Source organism: Pipistrellus kuhlii, unplaced genomic scaffold (assembly GCF_014108245.1).
Source record: "Pipistrellus kuhlii isolate mPipKuh1 unplaced genomic scaffold, mPipKuh1.p scaffold_m20_p_1, whole genome shotgun sequence".
Taxonomy (NCBI): Eukaryota; Metazoa; Chordata; class Mammalia; order Chiroptera; family Vespertilionidae; genus Pipistrellus; species Pipistrellus kuhlii.
Window position 1 is genome coordinate 147,328,952 of NW_023425404.1, and position 24,509 is coordinate 147,353,460.

A 24,509-nucleotide genomic window follows, 5' to 3' on the forward strand; every position below is an offset into this window, starting at 1 on the left:
CCCTAGAAGCTGTACTGGTAAAGATATTATTATGACAAATGTCTGCTATTTTGCTGCCTATGGCTTCTCCTAGGATTTTTATGGTTTCTCATCTTACGTTTAACTTCTTTACTCATTTTGAGTTTATTTTTGTTTATGGTGCAAGTTGTATCTACAATAGTTTCATTATTTTGCATGTATTTGCTTAATTCTCACAACACAATTTATTGAATAGACTGTCTTGACTCCATTGTCTGCTCTTGACTCCTTTGTCAAATATTAATTGAGCATAATGGCTTGGATTTGTCTCTGGGTTGTCTGTTCTGTTTCATTGGTCTATATGTCTGTTCTTGTGCCAATACCAGACAGTTTTGATAACAGTGGCTTTGTAATATAGCTTGATATCTGGTATTGTGATCCCTCCAACTTTGTTTTTCTTTCTCAAAATTGCTGCAGCTATTCGGGATTTTTATTTATTTATTCCAGATGAATTTTTGGAGTTTCTTCTAGGTCTTTGGAGTATGCTGTTGGTATTTTAGTGGGATTGCATTGACTTTATAGATTGCTTTGGGTAGCATGGACATTTTAATGATGTTGATTCTACCAACCCATGAACATGGTATATTCTTCCATTTGTTTATGTTTTACTCTATCTTTTTCTTCAGTGTCCTGTAATTTTCTGAGTATAGGTCCTTTACCTCCTTGGTAAGTTTGTTCCTCAGTATCTTAATTTTTTTGTTGCAACAGGAAATGGGATTTTTGTTTTGTTTTGTTTTGTTTTGTTTTGTTTTCTTTTGTTGTGTTTCTCTTTCTGTGAGTTTATTATTGGTGTATAAGAAAAGCCATAGATTTCTGGGTGTTAATTTTGTATCCTGCTACATTGCCAAATTCATTTATTAAGTCTGGTAGTTTTTTTGGTGGAATCTTTAGGGTCTTCTATGTATAATATCATGTCATCTGCAAATAATGACATCTTACTTCTTTTTCAATTTGGATGCCTTGCATATTTTCTTAAATGGATTTTCTGATTTAATTTTGTACTGGAATTCATCCTTCTTGATTGAAGCCTTATAATAAATAATGCATCTTTTGTCAATCCTCCAACTGCAAAGGTTAATGAGAAAAAAAATAGGAGAATACATAATTTTCTTTAGTCCAGTTTCTGAATTAATAGAGAAAGCACCCACTGAAAAACAATACTATTTAAAACTCTCATTGACATTTCCAATGGGGCAGCTAAACACAGAGAGAAAAAGTGGAACAAAACTATATTGTCTGTTTAATTAGGACGAAAGAAATGAAATACAAACATCAGCAACTTGATGATTGTCATATGGTTCAGAACATGACTGGTTTGGGAAAAACGTTAATTCAGGGCTCAAAGATGGATAAATGGAACAACATAGTACAACTTGGATTTCTCATATCTGTTTCTCATCTTTTTTGAGATGCACGTGTGTAGAGTTCATGATGCTGTCCAAGATATTTTGGCAAACAGCATTGAGGAATATAAGTGTTGACTACTTGGGTGATAGTTGCCAGATCTAGCTACATGTATAGAGTGATAGGAAATTGGAACAGAAATCAGACTGGCAGACTCACATTTGCCACTAATGTAAGCCTTTTGTAAGTGTTGAATTATTCAATTTAGCATTTCTTCAACCCATAATAACTTTGTTGTTCTGTTGTTTTTTTTCTAAGAGATCATACATTTTATTCCTGCCACTAATTAACTCTATGACCATGTACAAATCACTTAAGCTTTCTGAGTTTTTATATTCTTATTTGCAAAGTGAACAAAGGTGGCATTAGGTAATTTCTAAACTCTCTTCCAACACTGACAATCTATGATACTGTTGGAAATAAATGTATTTTGAAGATTAAGGAAAGAATCAATTCATACATTTTACTCAATGAAGAAGTATTATTTAAATATATGATATAAAACGAAGTCACATGAGAGAGCAACTTGTAACTTAAGAAAATCAATCAGAAATTTGAATAGGTTCAGTTAGAGATCTCATCAGCAAGAAATCATGCCCAGCAACAAGAACCAAGAGAACGCCAACAGAATTCAGATTCCTCAGTCCCAATTTTATTATATAGAATAGCACTCTTTTATGTACTTTCTGGCAAGAGGCATATTCTATAGCTAAGTTTTATATTTCTAAAGATGGGGAAATGCAAGGAAATGCTGACTTGATATCTTAGGGCAACAAAAGGTACAACTACAATTATTGAGACCCTGGTGGTAGGGAAATGTTGCAGTTCAGTTGTTTTCTTCATTAGAGATCTCACAAATATGAATTCTCACATAATTAGTCGCAAACATTTATGAGTGTGAAATGACCAGGGGCTATTAAAAACTACAAAGATGGGCAGTTGTGGAGTAGAGGGATAGAAGGGATACATGAGATAATACTTTCAACAATAAAGGTCAATTTAAAAGAATAAAAAAAAAACAAAAAACCTACTAGGACAGCTAGAACAAGCCAGGACTCTTTGGGGCAAATTGAGACCTACCATCTCCCTATTGGCTTGTTTCAATTCTTGTTTTATAAAGATGCTTACTTTAAATATTGTTTCATTATAACTTATTTTAGATTCATCTCAATTACCATTTGCTCTGACTTATTAAATTGGGTTTTAAATGAAGTCTCATCATTAATTAGCTATGTAACTTTAAGACATTTTAAAAGGAATTTCTTTGAGTCTTAGTTTCATCTATGAGGGAATAGATGGAGCCTAGTTTATATTCTCAGAAAATAAAAGTGCCTTACCTTAATTAGAGAGAGAGCAGTTCTCTATTTATCAAGCCCTCAAGGATAGTTGAGAGAGCAGATATGAGAGTATTATAAATGTCTTTTTTATCTTTTCAGTCTCACAGTCTGTTGTACAGTTCTTTTTTATTTTATTATATACAATGTCCATATTGGTAAGAGGATATTTCTTCTACATTGTTCTGATTATTTAGGTGCTATCTTCTACTAATGTTCCCTACTAAGGACCTACCTGGATCTTTTTAGGTATGGTGGCAGTTTTGAGTTTTGGAAAACTATACAGTGTTTATAGGAATAATTTATTGTGCCTTGCAAACCAAAATCTTTGTTTCTCTTTCAAGAAACTTTCAATTATTTCCTCTTTTTGAAACTCTCTGATCACAGGACTTCTATAACACTGCAATATCTTCATTCTCTATGCTTGTCTCTAAATGGTGCTTTCCTCCTCTCCCTCCTCCCTTTTCTCTTTCTCCTTCTCTTCTTTCTTGTATTTGTGCTCCTCTGGCCAACCTTTAACCCTTAGTATCTGACAGGGTCCACTTTAGCTTTCTGCTCTTTCTATCTGCATTCCCTCCATGGGTGACCTCATGCATCTACTGTCATGTTTTCAAGGAACACCTCTCAAATCTTTACTTCTCTGGCCAACAACATTCCTGTTTAATAAGGTGGGGAGAGGGAACAAATAGGCAGTAAAATACTGGCTTCTCTGTGCAGATGGAGGCAGGGAATGTAATGGACCATGGCATGCTAATGGTTGCTGACTAAGCACATGTGTATGTGTGTTTGAATATGACATTACTCTCTTTGGTTTACTGGTCAATTAATCTTTTATATTGTTTTGTAAGAGACGTTTTTATGTGAATGTACCCTTTCACGGCAGGTGATTGCATCCCTTCTTTAAAAAAAATAAATAAATAAATAAAAGGAAAACAAAAACCCTGAACATGGAGCTCTTTTAGCCATAACTATAATGCAAGTGTTTTTTAAAAACAGCACTCCTGGGTTTTCTGAAAAGAAAAATATTGGACTCCGTACCCTGCTTTCTTTCTTGTGGTTGTTTGTGGTTAGAATTTATGTACTTTGTAGTTTATATATCAGCAACAGCTGGATGCTTAAGCTCCAAGGAAAACTTCTCTCAAAATAGTTTTGTTGCAAAGAGAAAATGGCATTCATGAACTTTGGCAGGAACTGTACTCTTGAGCTATGTTCAGTTTTGAAACTTGAAAAACCCACCGCATTGAGAAGCCAGCCACACAGGATCCTGAGCTGGTCTATTGTTACAGGAGGAAAGTGGTGTCAACAATGCACAGAGCTCCTGAGACCTCTGAGGAATTGTGCACAATGTGTCTGTCCAGCAGGGTGTGCAGGCCAGGCCCACTTAGATGGGGACCTTATCACAGAACCACACAAGAGCTCAGGAAGAGGCAAAGTGGGAAACCTGTTACTCTGTAAAGCGTCTTTCCATGACCCGAGTTTGGCTCTGCACTAGCTGACTTAGAAAACAGCTTCACAGATCTTCAAAAATGACTTTGTTTTACTCATTAAACCATAACATTCATATAATTTGGGAGTCCTTTATAATTGAGGTGGGATTACCAGCCATGGTCAGGTCTCCAGAGCAGTACCCTATTATCCCAGTCCCCTTACCTTTCAAGTCAGTGTTTCTGTGTTCTCAGTAATGCAGTGGGGTAGGAGGGTCTCATTCTGCTTGGCCCTGTCAGCTGACCACATCTGAATCACAGTAGCTGGTTTAAAGTCTTAAACCCCAGTAGCAATCACTGTTGTTAAACGAATATCTGGCCTCATCAGTATTTATTGCATGATAATTAAGTTGCCCCAAAACAACTCGTCAGTTTTCTATCTTCCTATCCAGCTGCTTCTGTAGTATGTGAGGCTGTCCCCACCTGCCATGGCTAGGACCCCTCTGTCATGATCCAGGCTACTAGCGATCTGGATGCAATAAAGAAGAGCCCCTATGGTTTGTGGGTGCTGCTCAGGGGTCAGAAACCCTCCCATAGAAGCCAGAGCTGTCTCTGAAGACCTTGTCCAAAGCCTTCCAGCAACAGTTTCTGTGAGAAACTAAAAGAGGTACTCAGCACAGTGGCTCAGGATTAATAGGACACTGTTGCTTTAGGAGTGCTGGACAGGAGGAATTCTGGAGTCCCCTCTCTCATGGCATCTGGCATTTTGTAGTTCTTTTCTTTCACTCAATTAGTTGCCAGCTGAGGCTCTGTCCCTTCTCTCTTTACCTCCTGGAGATTTTTGTTTTGTTTTGTTTTGTTTGTTTGTTTTTTGTCACTTGGCCTGAATTGGAACTACCCTCAGTCACCATGATAGATCTCCTCAGGTCCAATCACCAGGAAGAAGAAGTCAGGAAGTTTATCTGCGATCCTCCTTCCTAGCTGAAAATGTCTCCTTTTCCTTCTATGAACTTCTCATAGCAAGAGGACTGCTGATTCCATGTCAGACTGAAGGCCCTGTCTCATCATTTCTCCCAGGAAGAGCTAACAAGTAGCCACTCAGGGGTTCAAAGTGACCAATCTCTATAGACAACCGGAAGCTTCTCCTGGCTGAGCGGGAGCAGAATATATGAAATCATTTAACTATAGGGCACAAAGCTATACATAAAAGTGTTTTATTATGTTACCTGAGACATAAAAGGGTGATTAGATCCGGATATTCCTTTACACTGGAGTAGTACTATGGTCTACTGAGAAGTATTAATCCTTCTTTTTCTAGGGGGTCTAAAAATGGAACAAAATTTTATCTGTCATAGTTTTAATAGGGTTCTCTCACAGGGCAAGTGAATGGATGACATCGAAGCTTCTGGTTTCTTATAATCAAGTTTCTTATAATCAATGATTGCTTTTTAAAGACTGGCTGTTGTTTGGGCTTGGGTTTGGAATCAGAACATTTGGGTATATGAGCTCCCAAGATTTGGGTTCTGCTACCTTATTTGGTCAGAGAAAATATTGGCATATAAATGAATCCTCCATAAATTTGTGGGAAAATGTTAACTTCTGTACCACTGTAATTACTCTCTATTTTATGAGATTCTGATCACCACCAAAATCAAATGCTTGCAAGGAATCTCATGCATTAATTTATTGCACAAAGTTTATTGTTTGCTTTTATTTTTCAGCCTCCACCTCAGATATATGACAAACAGTTGGATGAAAGAGAACACACCATTGAAGAATGGAAAGGTGACTCTACTACTTAAATAAAGTATACATTTACTTATTGAAACCCCCAAATATTCTCAAGCCTTTTTCTTTTAAAACAATTTAGTAAGAGAGGATTTTCTAATTGCTACCCTCTTATATCATTTTCAAAGCTTCTAAAACTAGATCTGCCTTATCATATTACTAGTAATACTTCATTTACTCAAGAATGAAAGGAATTAAATACTGACACTTTTTAAAACAGTACTTATTATTAAGGTATTTGCCATGGTGGAGGGCAACCTTCAGTTTAACATTTCACAATTAAACATGTTCTATTTGTACATAAATTTATACAAAATGGATAAAATCGTGTATGAGATGATTTAGACATTATAAAATAAAAGTTAATATATGAATTCATTCATTTAATATGTAGTACTTGAGAATTTAAATAAAAAAATACACTAAGTAGCTTATTTTCTTTAAAGTTAGAAAGAATGAATGAATGCATTAATTCATTTTTTCCCAAACACATTGTATCATCGAGATTATATTTATACAGAAACTATAAAGAGTAGTTAAATTAATATAACTAATTACAGAGTAGAATAAATATGACAAAACCAAATACAGATTAAATGAGATCAAAATTAGGAGGAACATAAATGGAAGATCTAAATGGAAGAAATCTTTGTGCCACATTGAATAAATTAATTCTTATAATTTATAATTAGGAAAATAAAAGAAAACACAGAGGAAAATTCTAAAATGGGGACATAAGAGGAAAACAAAGGGTAGATATGAGCAAGAGGTATCATAAAGACTCCAGTGGTCAACAGATCATGTTGAAGAATATGGAAAATGAGCATCCTCCTTCCTATATGTGCTATTGCAAGAAAATGTAGAATACAAACAGTGAATCAAATAAAAAAAAGATATTAAATGATGGATGGAAAAGACTTAATTTGATCTAAATAAGGACCAAGAAGGCACTCTTAGGGGTTTGTGTTGAGTAAGTAAGTGAAAAGATATAAATATCACTTAAGAAGAAAGACATGGACTAAAATGTGAGAAGTAAATACCTGCAAATGTATAAAAGCTGTAAGCCATGTTAAAGAAGGTCTGAGTAGTGCTGAGTGATTGCTAGTTAGAAGGGGCAAAGAAAACAAAATGAAAATATACAAGTTTAACGCTAATTTAAAAAAGCCAAAAATAGATGTCAGTTTGGGAATAAATGTAATAATTATTTAATGGTGGGGCTTAGGCAAGTTCGGTTTGAAAATTCCAAGAGTTGAGTCTGGAAAAAAAGGTGAAGTAAGAGTTAAAAAAAAATTGATAGAAACTAATTGTTTGAAGTCATGAGAATGTTATTTATACATAAATATAGTGATTTATTTACAAGGATAGCACATTGCCCCTTAAAAAGAGAGTAGAAAAGAAAAATGAATGTTCACAACTGAACCATTAAAATCTTTAAGAGATAAGTTAGAATGTGTTTGGAGTCCCCCAAAGAATTCAGAAAACAATCAAAATGTGTATTCCTCATACATTTATTTGGCCAAATGCTTTATTGAGCAACTACTCTTACCAGGTCTGTGCTATTGTAATAAAATGTAGGATCAGAGGAGTAAAGAACTCCCAATTGTGTTCTAATTTACTCAGCCCCATCAAAATGTTATTTGTCATTAAATAAGGAGTTTTCTTTGTGGACTAGGAAGAAACTTATTTTTTAATAACACTGGTAATTATTTCTTACAGAACTTATCTATAAAGAAGTAATGAATTCAGAAGAAAAGACTAAAAATGGTGTCGTAAAAGGACAACCTTCTCCTTCAGGTACTCACTCTCAGTGAATAACCAATAAACCAATACTTGTGTATTTCTCTTGGCCTTGAGCAAGAATTGCGACCAACAATATTGCTTATAGCGCTTATGAACAAGTATCATGTGACCATTGTCCTCTAACAAATTTAGTTGTATTCCCCCACCTTTTGTTAGCTAGAAGAGGCAAAATGAAAACATACAAGTTTAACTTCAGTAATGATAAGCCAAAAATGAATGCCAGCTTGGGAATAAATGTAATAATTTTTTTAGCGTTAGTTTTTAGGAAAGTTTGGCTTTACAGATTCAAGAGTTGAATCTAGAAAAAAGATGAAGAGTTGACACATTTATGGGAAAAAATAGTTTTAAGTTCAGTGTGGCATTCTGACTATTCAAATTATGAAGACCCAGCATAGGAGTTCTTTTAGAACTTATTTTAAGATAAGGAGTCTTAAAGAAATGTTAACATGGGCTGCTTCAAAGGTAACTGCTACTCATTCAGATGCAGAGCTGTGAAGCTCTGACCACCAAGACAATCGAGGGGTTAAGAAACCCTGAAGCTCAAACCTCTTTCCTCATTCACTCCAGTGTTGAACTCTTCACAGGGTTGGTGTGAAGGTAGTTGCAGCATCAACCAAGTTGGGCACCAATTAATGTCAGCATGGAAAACCTTTCAGTTTGTGATATGCAGATTTGTGCATATATTATACATATGTTGCTATGTAATGTGCTTTAGGATTACTTGAGATAATTTACTTACACTTACTAATGCTAATATATTTTTTCTAAGATTTATGTTCTGAATATAAAGAGAATATAAAAAGAGTTCTAGAAAATGTAATGGCTGCCCTGGCCGGTGTGATTCAGTGGTTGCATGTTATCCTGTGCATCAAGAATTTGCTGGTTCGATTCCTAGTTGGGGCACCGGCCCAGGTTGCAGCACGCCCCCTCCTGGGGACATGCAGGAGGCATCCTATCCATGTTTCTCTATCTATCCCGCTTCTTTCCTCTCTCTCTAAAAAATCAATAAAAACATAAAAAAAGAAAATATATGGCTTATACTCAGCTCATGCTGGGAAGAATGTAAGCTGCAAATGATTGGTTTAAAAAAAATAAATTTAGTTTTCTACCTTTGATAAGCAATTTCCCCCTAGGATTTTTCAGTTGTTTCAGGAAGAAAAAAAGATGTAATGTGAATTAATAAATGTGTCATATTGTTCTACTCTGAACAAGTTTGTACCTACAACCACTAGGCTGCCTAAATAAATGCATTTCAGTTATGATGTGTTTTTTTCACCTCTAGACTGGAAGAAATGTCAAATTCTATTCCAAATCTCTCCTTTCCTCAAAGAGGGTTAATGGAATCATTAGGGTTGTGTACCCACCTTATTCATTTGTTCCAGCATCCAGATTGCTACAAGCCTGGAGAAGTTGCTTTTAATTTACCTGCATGTTCTGTCTGCTGCTAATTAAGGAACCCAAAGACTGAATCCAATGCCCTCAAGATGCCTCTTGCTATGGCAAAACGACTGCTTGTCTTAAGAATTCCCATAATGGCCAGAACATGTTTGGCTGTCATTATGAAGAGGCCAAATTACCAGGGTTCAGTGAAGGGTGACTAGCATTTCAGGCTTGGGCTAGACACATTTTAACAGTTTCTTCCATTCATCTTTGGTTAAAGTCATCATTAGTTCATCTTCTTTCCTTTTTCCAAAGTGATCAGAATCATGCTACCCACTCCAGGACACCCCATTTTCTGCTATTTTCTCTTCCATTTCCCCCTAAGCCATAACCAGGTCTCCTCAACAGCTAATCTTTGATGATGTAAAATTCACAATTTTCTCTTTAACACTTTTACAACACGTCTACAAAAATACTCTCATTTCCACGACTCCTTTTATGTAGCTAAGGGAAGGCAAAAAAGGACTGAGGAGTGTAGAAGTGAGATTAATTATCAAAGGGATGGGATGAGTGGTCTGCCATATGAAGAAAGCTTTACATATTTGGCAAAGGAACACAGTTTATATATAATCAAAGCATACTTTTTAAATCATTAAAACCATACTTCTTATACAAAAGAAAGTGAGGATATGTACTAGTTTCTATTAACTCATTCATGAAGAAAATGGCAGAATGACAATGGCAGGTTAATGAAGATGTAAGAAATTAGGATTTATGTAATCTGTGTGCGACTGTGGGAGGGAAAGCTATAGATTTGAGCAAGAATTCCACTAATCAATGCTCTTCAATGGCTTTGCATCATTTATGATTTAAGCTTAGTACCCTCTTGCTGATATTGATTTCCCTGTATAATATACCCAGGCTTTTTCACATGGCGCCCCTTCTAGGGTCTTATATTTTTACTAGAGGCCTGATGGATGAAAATTCATTTAAGAGTAGGCCTTCCTTCCCTCAGCTGCCAGCACTGGCTTCCCTCCAGCCCTGGCTTCATCAGAAAGGAGGGCTGGAATGATGTCTGATCTAATTAGCATCTTACCCTTTTATTATTACAGATACAGTGAGGTTCACCACCTTTAGGAATTCTGTTCACTCTAAAGTGTTTGCTTATTAAATACCACATTGTCCCAAAATATCTTTCATATTTGTCCCAAAAGACTTTTCATAACTTCCTAAATGAATAGAATCTTTCTGTCTTTATGGGTATGACTAGTTCCTGTATTTTAGATGTTGCCTTATTACAGCTTTAGTGATTATACATTTATTGAGAAGAAAACCTGTATGTATTCATCCTGTGTACCATGCAATGCCTAATTGCTGTGCCTTGTGCATAATATTAACTTGATAAACATTTATTAATTTAAAAATTGCTACTCAGACCCTCCCTCAGCATATTTCTTGGTGCTCTTCCAAAGACAGAATTCAAGATAGCATCATAACTTTAACACAGTTTGCAATTCAGTATGTTCTGATGCTAGTAAATATTTATTCACTCTATTAATTACCGTGAAGATAAATGAGCCAAGAATCAAGTATATGAAGTGTTGCTACTGCCATTTGCTTATGTTTCAGATAAAGCTTTGCTGCTTTCAGGTAGTTATTTGATTTACTCATTTCTGGTAAATCAAATGTATATTTCTGATTTTTTTTTACAGATCTGTTTATAATGTGTTAATAATTAATTGTAAGCTATGTCACTTATGTTCTACCTACATGTGAGAAGGCTAAACCACTTTTTAATCACTTCAAGTACTTATAACATTCACAAATTATCTACCGTATTCACCGTATCTACCGTATGCCCTAAATTATAATTATATAATTATTAAATGATTTTTTTTATTTTCCTGACTTAACCAAGTTATAGGAAGAATTATTATGGATTTAATCTTTCACTTCATGATTTTAATGTAAGATATTCTTGCTTAATTGAGAAATCATGTATATATAACATCTGTTATGAGATATTTGCATATGATGTATTTGTATGCATAATGCAGAGGAGCAGGACAGCCATTCACCAGAGCTTATCCTTCTAGCTCCTGAGACCCAATTTTGCTCATCTCTCCCAACTATGAGTTAATTGTCCTCATATTGGTAGCTTGAAACTCACCATGCAGGATTGAAAACATGGAAATTGCCTAATTCTACAAGTCAGATTTTTTTGGCCCTGGAGAGCCAATTATTACACTTTTATTGGCACACCCCTGTGTTTTTGTGTGTGTGCAGGCACAAGATGTACATTTGCAGAAAGTCATGCTGGAAAGAAAAAGCAACTATGCGAAAAGTCAGCTTTCTTGCATTATTCATTATTTATCTGCATATCATAATTTATTTTATAGATAGCTAAGATGAAGTAATATTACAACATAGACTCCCTTAATGCTTAGTCCTGTCAACACTGCGAATTCAGCAGCAAGTGAATAAGTTAATACAGTTTCACAGGGACAGAATGTTTCTGAACACAAAACCATGTTTTAATGATGCGTTTAAAATATAAATAGGAAGTGAACTGTGCATTTGCAGAAAATACATAGGTTTGAAATTTATTTATGGAATTGTTGTATATCAATAAGAAATACATCTAAATTTCAGATACATTTCTAAATAAATAATTGTACTCCCTTCTGCTATCTGATTTCACTTGCATAGTGATTTATTTTCAAGAATAGCATGGCTGCTTGCTTTCTGAATTGATTTGTAAAGACTGCTGAGGGAATTTCAGCTCATGAATAGAAATTAATTTTCTTCTGGAAGCATTTGTCATAGAATGTTAGAGCTAGAACAAATAAAAGAGGTCATCTAATCTAAAAACTCTGCTCACCACCTCCATTCCACCTGAAAAATAAACCAGCCAGAATTACCAATGACTCACCAAGGTCTATCCATACTGAGTAGGATGGATAGAGCTTTAGCAGAAAATCTCTAATTGAAGATAAAGCTCCACAGATCATTATAATCTACTAGAGGCCCAGTGCACAAAATTCATGCACCGGATGGGGTGGGTGGGGGAGGTCCCTCAGCCCAGCCTGCACCCTCTCAGGGTCCCTCAGGGGATGTCTGACTGCTAGTTTAGATCTGATCCCACAGGGATCCATGAGGGATTGGGCCTCAATCGGCAGTTGGACATCCCTCTTGCAATCTGGAACTGCTGGCTCCTAACTGTTTGCCTGCCTGTCTGATAGCCCCTAACCACTCACCTGCCTGCCTGCCTGATTGTCCCTCACCACTTGCCTGCCTGCCTGCTGATCGCCCCAACCACTCTTCCTGCTTGCCTGATTGCCTCTACCACTTACCTGACTGCCTGTCTGCCTGATCGCTGCTAACCACTCTGCCTGCTTGCCTGTTTGCTCTTAACTGCTCACCTGCCTGCCTAATTTCCCCTAACCACTCACCGGCTTGCCTGATCATCCCTAACTGCTCGCCTGCCTACCTGATTGCCCCTAACTGCCTCTGCCTCGGCCCCTGCTGCTGCAGCTTCATCCAGAAGGTCATCTGGAAGGATGTCTGGAAGGTCATCTAGCTGTCTGGTCTAATTAGCATATTATGCTTTTATTATTATAGATAACCTCTCCTCCAACTATATTCCACACACTGTGGAAGTGTGTTCTTCTAAATTAGAGTCACTGTTGTAGTACAAAAATATTGTTTTTCTTGAAAAATCTCAGCCTCAAACAAGTTGAGGCTCAATGTCATGCAGAAAGAGAAAGAAATATATTTCAGTGACTTTTTTTTCATTTTTGTATTTCTTATAATTCTTTGTATCTATTTTTTGTGTGTGGATAGGTCAGGAAAACAATTTCCTTTAAAAATGCAGAACAGCATTTTTCACTGAAATAATAGATACCTTTTGGCTTGATAACTTCAAGTTGAGAAATTTTCAATGATGTAAGTTACTTCTTTCCATAAAAGAAAAACTTTCTCTTACAGTAGCTAGTAGGTGGTATTCCTTATTTGCAACCTGCTAGTATTTTCAGTACTTTAAATGCTATTTTTATTTGCAAACATTTGTAATTCTTAAGATTAAATGCATGTCTACTGGTTTCCCTGAAAACAGTATAAAAGGAATATTTATCACATTGTTAGGATATCCAGGACAAGTGGCCCTATAATCAAATTCAATTCAGTTCATTTTTGTTTAGGAAATTTTCACAAACTCTTTGGCAGTAAATTAACAACTTGAAGCCAAGGTCCATGTCTTGACTCTTCTATTTGTGTTTGGTTTTATTGTCTACAAAGTTTATTTATTGCCTACATGAAAACAGTCTTAGCTGTATCATCCATAAAGCCAGAATTGGCTACAATCAAGCAGGCATTTATTATAGTGCAGTACAGGAAGTCACACAGAAGATCTTTCATAGGACAGTGAGGGACTGGTTAATCTTTAACAACTATCTCTTTAAAAAAAAAATCAGAACTGATGATAGTATTCACCAATTTCTGGGGTGTGAGTGTTCTCACTGTGACCAATTTCAGGCTACCAATGTGATATCAATGAAGGCAGAATGGAAAGAGATGCTAATAACTAGCTTTCAAAAGCCACTAAAAGCCGGCCCAGCATGCTACTCTAGTTTTTGCTACTTCGATTCAATATTATTTATAAACTAGTGTCCCGGTGCACGAAACTTGTGCACATTAAAAGGGAATTCATTAGAGGAAATATTTGAATATTGCTATTTGCCCTTCCTCTATAATTGACCCAACAATTCCATGCTTAGAATAAAACTTTTACATGACTGTTTATAGCCACATTATTCACAATGGCCAAAAAGTAGAAACAACCTAAATGTCTATCACCTAATAAATAGATCTGATGCATTTATACAATAGAATATTATTCAGTCATAAAAAGACTAAAGTATTGATACACGCTACAGCATCAGTGAAACTTGAAAACATTATGCTTTGTGAAAGAAGCCAGTCATGAAAGATCACAGGTTGTACAATTCCATTCATATGATACTAGAGACCCAGTGTACTAATTCATGCACGAGTGGGGTCCCTCAGCCTGGCCTGTGTCCTCTCACAATCTGAAGCAGCAGGCAGCCAGAGAGGAGCCTAGACCAGGCGCAGCATCACTGCCGCCCTCGCTCATCCAGGCCCCACTGCTCCTGCCACCGCCTCTTGGTAGTGTGCTACCGCAGAGGCAGGAGAAGCTTGCACCACAGCTGCACTCACCAGCCGTGAGCCTGGTATCAGGTGCCCCTCAGTCAACTGAGCAACACACCTGCTGTGGGAGTGCACTGACCACCAGAGGGCAGCTCCTACATTGAGCATCTGCCCATGGTGGTCAGTGTGTGTCATAGCGGCTCATCAAACGGTCATTCAGTCATTCAGTTGCTTAGGCTTTTATATATATAGACATCTCTGATAGGCAGTTTTATAGACAGAAAGTAGAGTCAACAGTGCCTTGTGGTGGAAAGTAAGTAAGAAACAAAGAACAGGGTTTCCTTTGCGGGTGATGCAAACAATACCGCATTAATTGTGGTGATGGTTGCACAACTATGTGAATATCCTAAAAATCACCACGTTGAACAAATATGTGAATTATATCTCAATAAAGTTATTGCAGAAAGGTATACAGACAACATTTTGTATTTCAAATTAAAATTAAATCTAAAGCATAGCACCATGATTTGAAAGCCATTGTTGTGTAGGGATATATCACCCAGGAGATGAATGAACAGTAAGAACAAAGCAATCTCACTCTGTCAGCCCACAATTGATAGAGTCATTCTTAAAGTTCTGTGTCTAGTTTTAATCTCTATCCTTTAATAAAGATGTGGAAAATTTGGAGACAGTTCTGACAAGTACCTTATAGTGATGCAAATTATTAGAGACCGAAGCTTGTGAAAAAAACATGAGGGTGGTAGTGTAATTTAATCCAGAATCAGGAGGAAAAACAGAGCCTGGCACTTGGGAGATGTCAGGGAATCAAGGGTTGTCTGCTAGTGTGAGAAATCTAGTAAATGTCACGAGAGGAAATGAATGAGCTCTGCACTGTCTCTCTAAAGGCTGTAATTAAGTAGAGTTGGAATAAATTGAAACCAGACAACTTTACATTTCACAATGTTCTGATAATGAGAGAGTAATTATTTATAAGAGTTTTAAAAATCTAGACAGATTCAGCATTAGGAATTACTGATACTTCTAAGAGTTTAAAACACAAAAAAATATATTGTATAAAATATACATTTTGTATATGAAACATGTTTCAAAAGAATATATATTCAATAATTGCAATTAGAGAAACGCCCTAGCGAAAAAGACAAGGAAGAAATATACCAACTTGAATAGCTCCTGTTGTTAGCATGCTGATCAGTGCACATTATCTTTTTTTCTGTAGTTTTTTCACATTTCCCATAATTTAATGTATATATTTAGTCAACAAAGAAAAATTTAAAATACATGTAATATCTGTCTTGGTTTAGATGTATGGTCCTCTCCAGATACTTTCACTTTTTAAAAAAATATGTATTTTATTGATTTTTTCACAGAGAGGAAGGGAGAGGGATAGAGAGCTAGAAACATCGATGAGAGAGAAACATCGATCAGCTGCCTCTTGCACACCCTCCATCAGGGATGTGCCTGAAACCAAGGTACATGCCCTTGACCAGAATCGAACCCGGGACCTTTCAGTCCACAGGCTGACGCTCTATCCACTGAGCAAAACCGGTTTCAGCTACTTTCACATTTTAATCACATTTTTCTACAGGCAGGAAATGTCTACCTCAGAAGCAATCACATGGTGTTGATGTCTCTACTTCATTCAACTATGTTTTTTTCTGGTTTACTAGATTTAAGTAATAATACTACTATAACTTGCCTTGGATTTATTACTTTTTATCAAATATATCTAGCACACTGTATTTGCTCAAATGAGGTACGATTTTGAAGACAGTTCTTCACCTCTTATTTTATTAGATGGTTATACTGCAGGTATTTCAAATAGCAAAATTTCATAAAATATACCTTAGGCCACTCATATTACTTTGGTATAAAGATGATAAGGCCTGAAGAGAGGTATGAGTGGGGTGGAGGGAAGGGAAGAAGACATCTGTAATACTTTCAAAAATAAAGAGAAAATTTAAAAATTAAAGAATAATAAAATGAAAAAGAAAAAGAATACATAAAGAGAAAGAGTGAACTGACTCTCTCCAGGATGCTGTGGTTTAATTATACCTTATAATGCCTCTGGTTCATCTTTCCTTATAGTTCTCAGTTTTAACTCGTATGTATTTACTGAGCCATTACTATGAACAGTTTTCTCCTTGGAACTGCAAAATTATTATATTCCCACATAGCTGATAAAGTAGAGAATTATTGCAGATTATTCTAAATTAACAATTCAGAGTTCTTATCTGTAGATTCCCAGGCAAGCAAGCTTGCTGGGAAGTAAATACACAAGTAGAAGGTGTGCTCTGTATTAGGGCCTACTAACCCCCTTCATTTTAAAAATAATAACAAAAAGGAAGAGACATACAAACTAAAAAAATAGAAGTGGGCTCTGGCTTCTCCAATTTTTCCCCTTTGTTCTATGGCAACTTCCATCAAAAGTCTTACTTGGTTTTTCTATATGGATTTTAAATTTGATGTCATATTAATGACTAAGTAATATTTACATAATATCCCTTTCTTTCTCTAAAGCTGTGGTCTCTAAGAAACTCAGATATCTGGGCTTCTCCTCAGCCCATATTTCTGAGATAGGACTCTTACATGTGTTTGTTTTTAAAAGCTTCCTGCAATAAAAGCATGCAGGTTCAGATGATCACATTAAAGGGTTCGCTTGAGTGCCTTCTCCATAGACAGCTGTCTTCACTCCTTGATGACATGGTTTCTGGGAAGCTTTTAAAAAGTGCAAAGGCCTTGGCTCCATTCAAGGCCATTTATATTACTAGATTGGAGGTGCAGGGAGTGACTGGGGTTTTTAGTGTTTGTGGTTTTCCTCTTCCCAGTGCATTACAGGTGATTTCTAAGGTAAAGTGAGATTTGCCAACTACTGCACTCGTCTACAAGTGACATGTGACGGGGGAATTTGTGCTTTTATGTCTTCGTTTTCATCCTCCACCTGGTGCTCTGGATCAGTTTTGCAATGAAGGCTTGTCAAAATGAATGATGGACTAGCCGTTCCCCTATTGCATTTGCCCAGGCTGCATCCTGAGAGACACCGAATCTGCTTCCAGATTTAGTCATGTGGGTCTTCATTTTCTTAGCACAGGTGCAGCAGTGAACAGCAGTGAGAGTCTTCCTCCGTCCTCGTCCGTCAACGACATCTCCTCCATGTCCACTGACCAGACCCTGGCGTCCGACACTGACAGCAGCCTGGAAGCTTCGGCGGGACCCCTGGGTTGTTGCAGGTGACTAGCCGCCTGCCTGCGAAACCCAGCGTTCTTCAGCAGATGACAGGATGGAACACACACACCCGCACACACAGACCCGCACACACACAAACGCAGACACGCAATGGCGAGAACACAGCAAGGGGGGGAACCCAAGCCCAAATTGAAACAAACCTTTCAGCTTGCTTCTTCTCCAGAGCGCTCTATTGCAGCTAAGCCAGATGCGTATTTAACTCCTAGTTGCTCTTGCTTCGATCTTCTTCCAATGATGCTTACTACCGAAAGCAAATCAAACACAATTAGGGAAGCCTTTATTTCCATAAAGTGTAATTTCAATGGCTGCGAAACCAGCGACCTGTAACTGCCCTCTCAAATGGCATGACAAGGTGTGCAGTGGCCCCATCCAGCATGTGTGTGTCTCTATCTTGCATCTACCTGCTCCTTTCGGCCTAGTCAGATGGATGTAGATACAGATCCGCATGTGTCTGTATTCAGACAGCACTGCTTACTTAGAGATGCTACTGTCAGTGTCCTCAGGGCTCTACCGAGACATCACGCACTGGGGTACCACATGGTCCATTTCATATGATCTATTACTCTGACATAACACCCATCTGTAATATATTGCCAGTATATAAGCTGTTTAGTTTGTTAATTGATTAAGCTGTATGTCTTATAAGAAAACATGTAAAGGGGGGAGACGTGGGGGGGGGGGGAGGAGCGAGCTCTCTTGAACCCTTGAAGATGTAGCTTCCAAATTTGAACTGATTAAATGGCACCTGTATACCAATTTGTAGAAAGAACATATGTGATGCTTATGTACATTGTGGGGGTGGAAGGGGGGCGGGTAACAGTCCCTGAATGGTTTGGCTTTTAAAGGAAGGTGGGAATGCAAGCCGAGAGTCTTTTCTCTGACAATGTGTGGGTAGATTGACTGACTAAAGTTGTGTTGAGTATGGAGGAAGACCTACAGGGGATTGTTGCTCCGTGACTAGGAGACACCACATCCATGTTCTAGAGCAGTGTTTCCCAAACTTTTGACATATGTGTACCCCTTCTATAATTTTCATAACGCTGAGTACCCCTCGTACTCATGAGAACGTAGAATTAGGCGCAGCTAAGCATGGTGCAGTGCATATTTCCACCAAACTTCGGTGCAACGTGTACCACACTTTGGGAAACACTGTTCTAGAGAGAAGAGCCCATTTGTCATTTACAAGTTATGTGTCACAACTGGACAGAGAGTGGCAGGTGGGGAGGCGGGGGTATTGTGCACGTGTCTGATCCTAAGAATTGCTCTCCGGGCGACGTCTTTCAGAACAGGAGCCTACTTAGACTATCCTCACACTGTGGGTTGTGTTTTCCATGGGTGTGCTACTTCCCAGGCTTATCCTCTGCCAAGGTTTTCCTTTGAGAAGAAATATTACTTTCCCCTCCTGGAATAAAAAATAAAAAAATAAAAAATAAAGAATTACTTTAAAAACACACAAAAGCACAGGGCGATCTTCAGGTTAGCATTTGAAAACATTTCCACTGACATTGTTTCTCACTTCTTAATATGGCTGATGTTTCCTATTTGTTTATTTTCATCCATTTGACCCATCCGAGAAGGGTTAATGATTTGAGTGTAGTACCGCAGTTGATGCCACAGCAATAACTCTGCCCATACGTCCCTGCTGCTAAACAGCTTTGGCAAAAGGAGTTTGTCCTAAGAGCCATGAAGCATTGTCGTCCGTGGTTAGCAAAATCACGAGTTGCACATCCGTTCGGTGAAAGTGCTTCCTGAGCTCCTGAGGAGGCAGCACCTGGGTTAGGCACAAGGCAGTGCCAGGGTCACTGCTCAGCAATACTAGGGACCAGGTTAGGCTTCCCTTCTTACTCTGCTGAGCTCACCGTCACAGCTCTGTGCACTCTGACCATTTTGGTGCTGACCCAGGTGGTGACATTTCACCTGAAGAAGAAGTGAAACGCATGAAACAGATGGGTGATGAGTGTGATATGGCTGGCGAGTGGAATCTCTTCCAAATGAGAGCAAACAAGAACGCCAGTGCTCCGAACAGCGCCTTAAACACACTAGGGGAGCTTTGTCTCTCTTTCAGCAATAGAATCACCCCCCTCCACACTGTGCAGCGGTGGGGCCGTTTATGGGATTGCTGCACACAGGAGGATTCATGACAAGAGGTCATTTGTTTAAAATGGGGAGAAAAAACGTTAGACCATGCAGCTTGTCCCCTAGAATAAAAGCACCCCATTTCTCTGTGTTGCTACCAACATTTTTGGTTAATATTGCAGACAACCTGGTTTTCAAAACGTCTCTCATTTTTCCTTCTGTTACACTCTCCCATCCCCAACCCCTTAAAAAAAAAGTCTCTTCTTTGTATCCGTAAGTCTTTGAAAAAAAAAAAAAAAAATATATATATATATATATATATATATATATATATATATATATATATATAATTGATTTTTTACAGAGAGGAAGGGAGAGAGATAGAGAGCTAGAAACATCGATGAGAGAGATACATCGATCAGCTGTCTCCTGCACACCCCCTACCAGAGATATGCCTACAACCAATGTACATGCCCTTGTCGGGAATCAAACCTGGGACCTTTCAGTTTGCAGACCGACACTCCACCCACTGAGCCAAACCAGTTTCAGCTGTATCAATAAGTCTTTACTTGTCTTCCGGTTTCAGCTGTATCAGTAAGTCTTTACTTCTCTTCTCTTGCTTCATCTGTGGCCTCTCTCCTCCTGGCTTTCTAGCACTTGCGATTAAGTGCATAGAGTAAGCAACTCTTTAAAAGAAAGTCACAAGGGGAATTTATTCAGCCACAAAATTACATCAAAAGATAAAAAGAGGTCTCCAACCAGCATCTTAGCAGTGCATGGCAGGTGGACTGTTTCTGATAGGCACAGAAGTGATTATTATTATTATTTTTTTATTTTTTTACTTAGATTAAGCCAGGCAAGAACTAGGTAATGCCCCTCCCCTGCTATTACTACCTTTCCTAAACTCAACTAGTCTGATCTCCCTGTTGTCTGGCTCTTAGGAGCTGATTGCCTTTAGCCAGATCTCCCTTACAGACAAGCTCAAATAGGACAAATCCCCCAGTTGAAGTTTCATGTGCAAATAAAACTAAGAGTTTGGCTTTTTCACTGCTTATAGGATTAATTTCACTAGGTTATCAAAGTAAGATAGGTGATGTGACAACAAAGAATTATTCCAAAAGCCCACCAGCCCTTTACAATGTTGGGTCTACTTTATTATAATATTACTAGAGGCCCGTGCACAAAATTCATGCACTCATGGGGGTCCCTCAGCCTGGCTGTGCCCTTTTACAGTCTGGGAATCCTAGGGAGCGGGCCTAAGCCAGCAGTCGGACATCCTTAGGGTTGTCACTAAAGTGGGAGAGGCTCCCACAACCACTGCTGCACTTGCCAGCCACAGGCCTGGCTTCTGCCTAAGCCGTGCTCCCCCTGTGGGAGTGCACTGACCACCAGGGGGCAGCTTCTGCATTAAGTGTCTGCCCCCAGGTGGTCAGTTCATGTCATAGTGACTGGTCATTTTGCCATTTGGTCTATTTGCTTTTTAGCCTTTTATTAGGTAGGATGTTTGGCACTGAGCCTTTTTTCCCTTAAAAAAATTCCTATATAATCACATGTAACTTCCAAAGCACTCTTGCTTTTTAGTCAGGAAAGTGTCAATTCACCTGGACTATGTTCCTGAAAGAAGGGCAAGTTCTACCTAAGATGAGGGTTCATTTCAGAGTGTGTGGCTGGCACTCAGAGACTTAACCTGTCACTTCCCATAAGGCACTGGTTTTGCAGCACACACACTTTCATACACACACCACCCTCCAGTTCTAGGTCAACCCTGGAAGCCAAAACCAGGCCGGTTTCTTTGCAGGGCCTTAGTGAAATGCTTTGCTGTATTTTGTAGGAAGCATGGCTGTGGGCCCACAGGCAGGAGGAGTTAAATTGTTGGGGAGAATTTGGCAAAATCTACCACCATGTTGATATGATTATATACATTTTGTGAGTCAGCCTGTTCATTTAAAAAAAAAAAATTTTTTTTTTAAACAAGATACATTGGCCTTACAACCAAATCTCTTCTTGTAGACTAACAACTGATGGTGACCTTGCATCTTCAAGAATCTGATGACTGAGCTTTGTGAGAATGTACACCCCAGGTGGACCAGGGCCTGGCCAAGTCCTTCCACCTGGAGAACTATTTAATTGATGGCCAAGGGACAGGTTTTTTTTTGGTTTTTTTCTCAATTTGTTATCATTATCAGATAAACATTACCTAAGGATACTGGTAACAGAAGGTAGACCTTGACAAATGGAATACATGGAATAGATAAAAATACATAAATCTTTCTATGACCTGGTTGAGGGGAGTGGGTGGGAGGAAGCAAAACTCACTTTTAAATTTTAATTATTCGTTGCAAAATCTAAACTATACAAAAACCTATTTCTTTTTAATTCTTTCTTTTCTTAAAAAAAGAAATTCTCACCTGAGAATATTTTTCCATTGATTTTAGAGAGAGGGAAAGAGAGAAATATCAATGTGAGAGAAACGTAACGATTAGTTGCCTCCTGTACTGACCAGCGCCCGGGCCAGGGAGGACCCTGCAACCGAGGTATATGTCCTTGACCAGAATCAAACGTCGGACCCTTCAGTCCACAAAATGATTCTCTATCCATTGAGGCAAGCTGGATTTTAGGACTCTTTTAATTCTTTTAGCATATGACAATTTAAATCTTAAAAGCAATGCAGTTTGCTAAGAATGTTGTCTGCCAACTTTGCTGAACAATGTATCTTTTACAGCTCAGAGAAGTAAATAAAATTGCTTCAAGAATCTTTGGTCCCAACCACTTGGGGTCTAAAGATAAATTCCATCCCTTTCTTACAATCTTCCCCGCTCTTACCCCCACACACATTTTAATTGTGAGAATCCAACATTTAATACAGATATCATTAAACCATCAGGAAAACTCCTTACTGTAAAAACAACAAACAAGTTACAATGTAAATAGTTATATTAGTTATTTTTCATGTGATTAAAATATAAGATTTTGTTATGGGGGGGAGGGCACTTAGATAGTCTGCTTACTGTCTGAAATGATTTACTTTGATCCATTTCCTTGGTCAGTCAAGCTGAAATGGACTTCTGTATATCTAACCGTTGATTCCGTGGGACCAATGGCCAGTATATCCTAAGGAAACAAATCTCCCAACCCTTATCTAGCATTAAACTGTTCACATTGCCATGTCTGTCTTGCAACAAGACCTAACTTGCACCTGCCTGTTATTCTGCATGATTGAACTCCCAAGACTATTACCAATGATGAGAATTGTCCTGTGTCAGTGTTTATAAATGGACTTACAGCATGCTCACATTCACACATACCTCATCCTTCCATTCTAGATCAACCATGGAAGGCAAAACCATGCCAGTTTCTTGACAAGGTCTTAGTGGTGAGAACTGAAAGTCAGCCTAATGAATCAAATACAGTCTTCGTGATGTTTAATAAGTATTTGAAATTATTTAATTCATTTCTGTGTTCTTTCTCTCTCTTCTTCTTTTTTTTTCTTCTACTTTTTTTCTTTATTTTTAAATTGTTGGTGGAATAAGAGCAATAATAAAGGAGAACTTTGGCTTTTTTGGACTCTTTGTAGGTGGATACTGAGTTAATACATTGTGATTTCTGTTTCTTATGATTATTAAAAATCAGAGTAAATCTGCTTCCCTTAACATAAAATCAAATCTAAACCAGACTTTGTTGGAGTTTGCTGTTGACAATGATGGTTGTTCTGCTCATTGTCTTGGTTTTTCTGTCTTGCCAGTAGTTCTGAAGCATCTCACATGGTTTCCTAGTGTAGTCTGATTGTGCTCGGGAATAAATAAGAAGTGAGGAATGACCCACTTTCTCCCTATGGGTCCAATGTGTGTGACATGTATGTGGCCATGTAGAAGGCTGTGCTTTCATGTGAGATGGGTTTCTTCTAAAAATGACCTTCATTTCTGCTTGGGGACCCTAGTTGAATGTCTGCAATTCAGTAACTTTTCTTATATTTATAAAATCAGCGAAGGGGGAAAAATCGTTTTCTGGAAGCATTCTAGGTGAGTAGAACAGGGTTAAATATTCTTGGTTACTTTATCAGAATTACTAATCAGTTTAATTATTACCCAAGAGAGAAGGTAAAAAGTTTTCCTATCTGCATGGTAGCTAACTTACCCCCAAACTGCTTGGTGAATAAAAAATATATAATTTTGTGGTTTGATAAGGAAATCACCAAACCTATGTTAATTTAGCTGGAAATATCTGAACAATATCAAGGATTGGCCCTTCTATTTCTGTAAATAAAACATTTCATTTAACCAATTAATTATTAGAAAATCTGGAAAATAAAAATACCTATTCTTTTAAGTTAATACAATTTACACCAATGCCTTTTGTTATTTCTGGCATAGCTTCTATTCTAATTTAAACCTCAGATTTTTAGTCTCTTAATAAAATAAGTTGAACAATGGTCAAGTAAACGTACCAGAAGAGACCCACAATATTGAGGGAAATTGCATTCCACAATATTACTCATGGAGAGAAAGGAGTTATTGGTGCATATCAAGTACCATAAAAGTTACTAAATGTTTGGGGAATTTTAACTCATTTTGCAGTGAGGAGAAGAAAGGAGTCTTGAAAACTACCTTCCTTATAGCTACTACTCAGGCAACAACCAGCCCAGAAGAATGATTCCCTTTGCTAAGTGACATCACTGGGTTGAACACAGGATGGCAGATTTTGACATTGCCAATTCTTCACAATGGTGTTTTGTACTTGTAACGTGTCTCTCCTCCAAGGGTTTTGAAAGCCATGCCTGGAGGACCTTTGCAAAGTAGTGAACCACACTGAAAATCTCACCACGTCAGATCACTTCATGCAGGGGATCACTATATGT

At 37.8% G+C, this 24,509-nt stretch overlaps 1 protein-coding gene and 1 long non-coding RNA gene across 9 annotated transcripts in view; one reads left to right on the forward strand and one right to left on the reverse strand.

Annotated features, from left to right (window-relative positions):
* Positions 1-18,334, forward strand: part of MAPK10 (mitogen-activated protein kinase 10) — a 260,366-nt gene extending 242,032 nt beyond the window's left edge. For 6 of the 8 annotated variants that reach the window (XM_036455654.2, XM_045571017.1, XM_036455421.1 and 3 more), the window contains 3 exons: positions 5,902-5,965; positions 7,685-7,762; positions 17,424-18,334. In XM_036455654.2, coding sequence (XP_036311547.1) covers positions 5,902-5,965; positions 7,685-7,762; positions 17,424-17,566 — 285 coding nt within the window. In that variant the 3' untranslated portion in view covers positions 17,567-18,334. Of the gene's footprint in view, positions 1-5,901; positions 5,966-7,684; positions 7,763-17,418 lie in introns of all 8 variants that reach the window. The other 2 variants (XM_036455909.2, XM_036455812.2) reach the window with 1 other exon arrangement.
* On the reverse strand, positions 18,174-19,931 carry LOC123651137. Its single transcript, XR_006739631.1, has 2 exons — positions 18,729-19,931; positions 18,174-18,558 (listed from the first exon to the last, which is right to left on the reverse strand). It is a non-coding gene; the product is annotated as an uncharacterized LOC123651137 (long non-coding RNA).
* Positions 19,932-24,509: the final 4,578 nt, after the last annotated feature.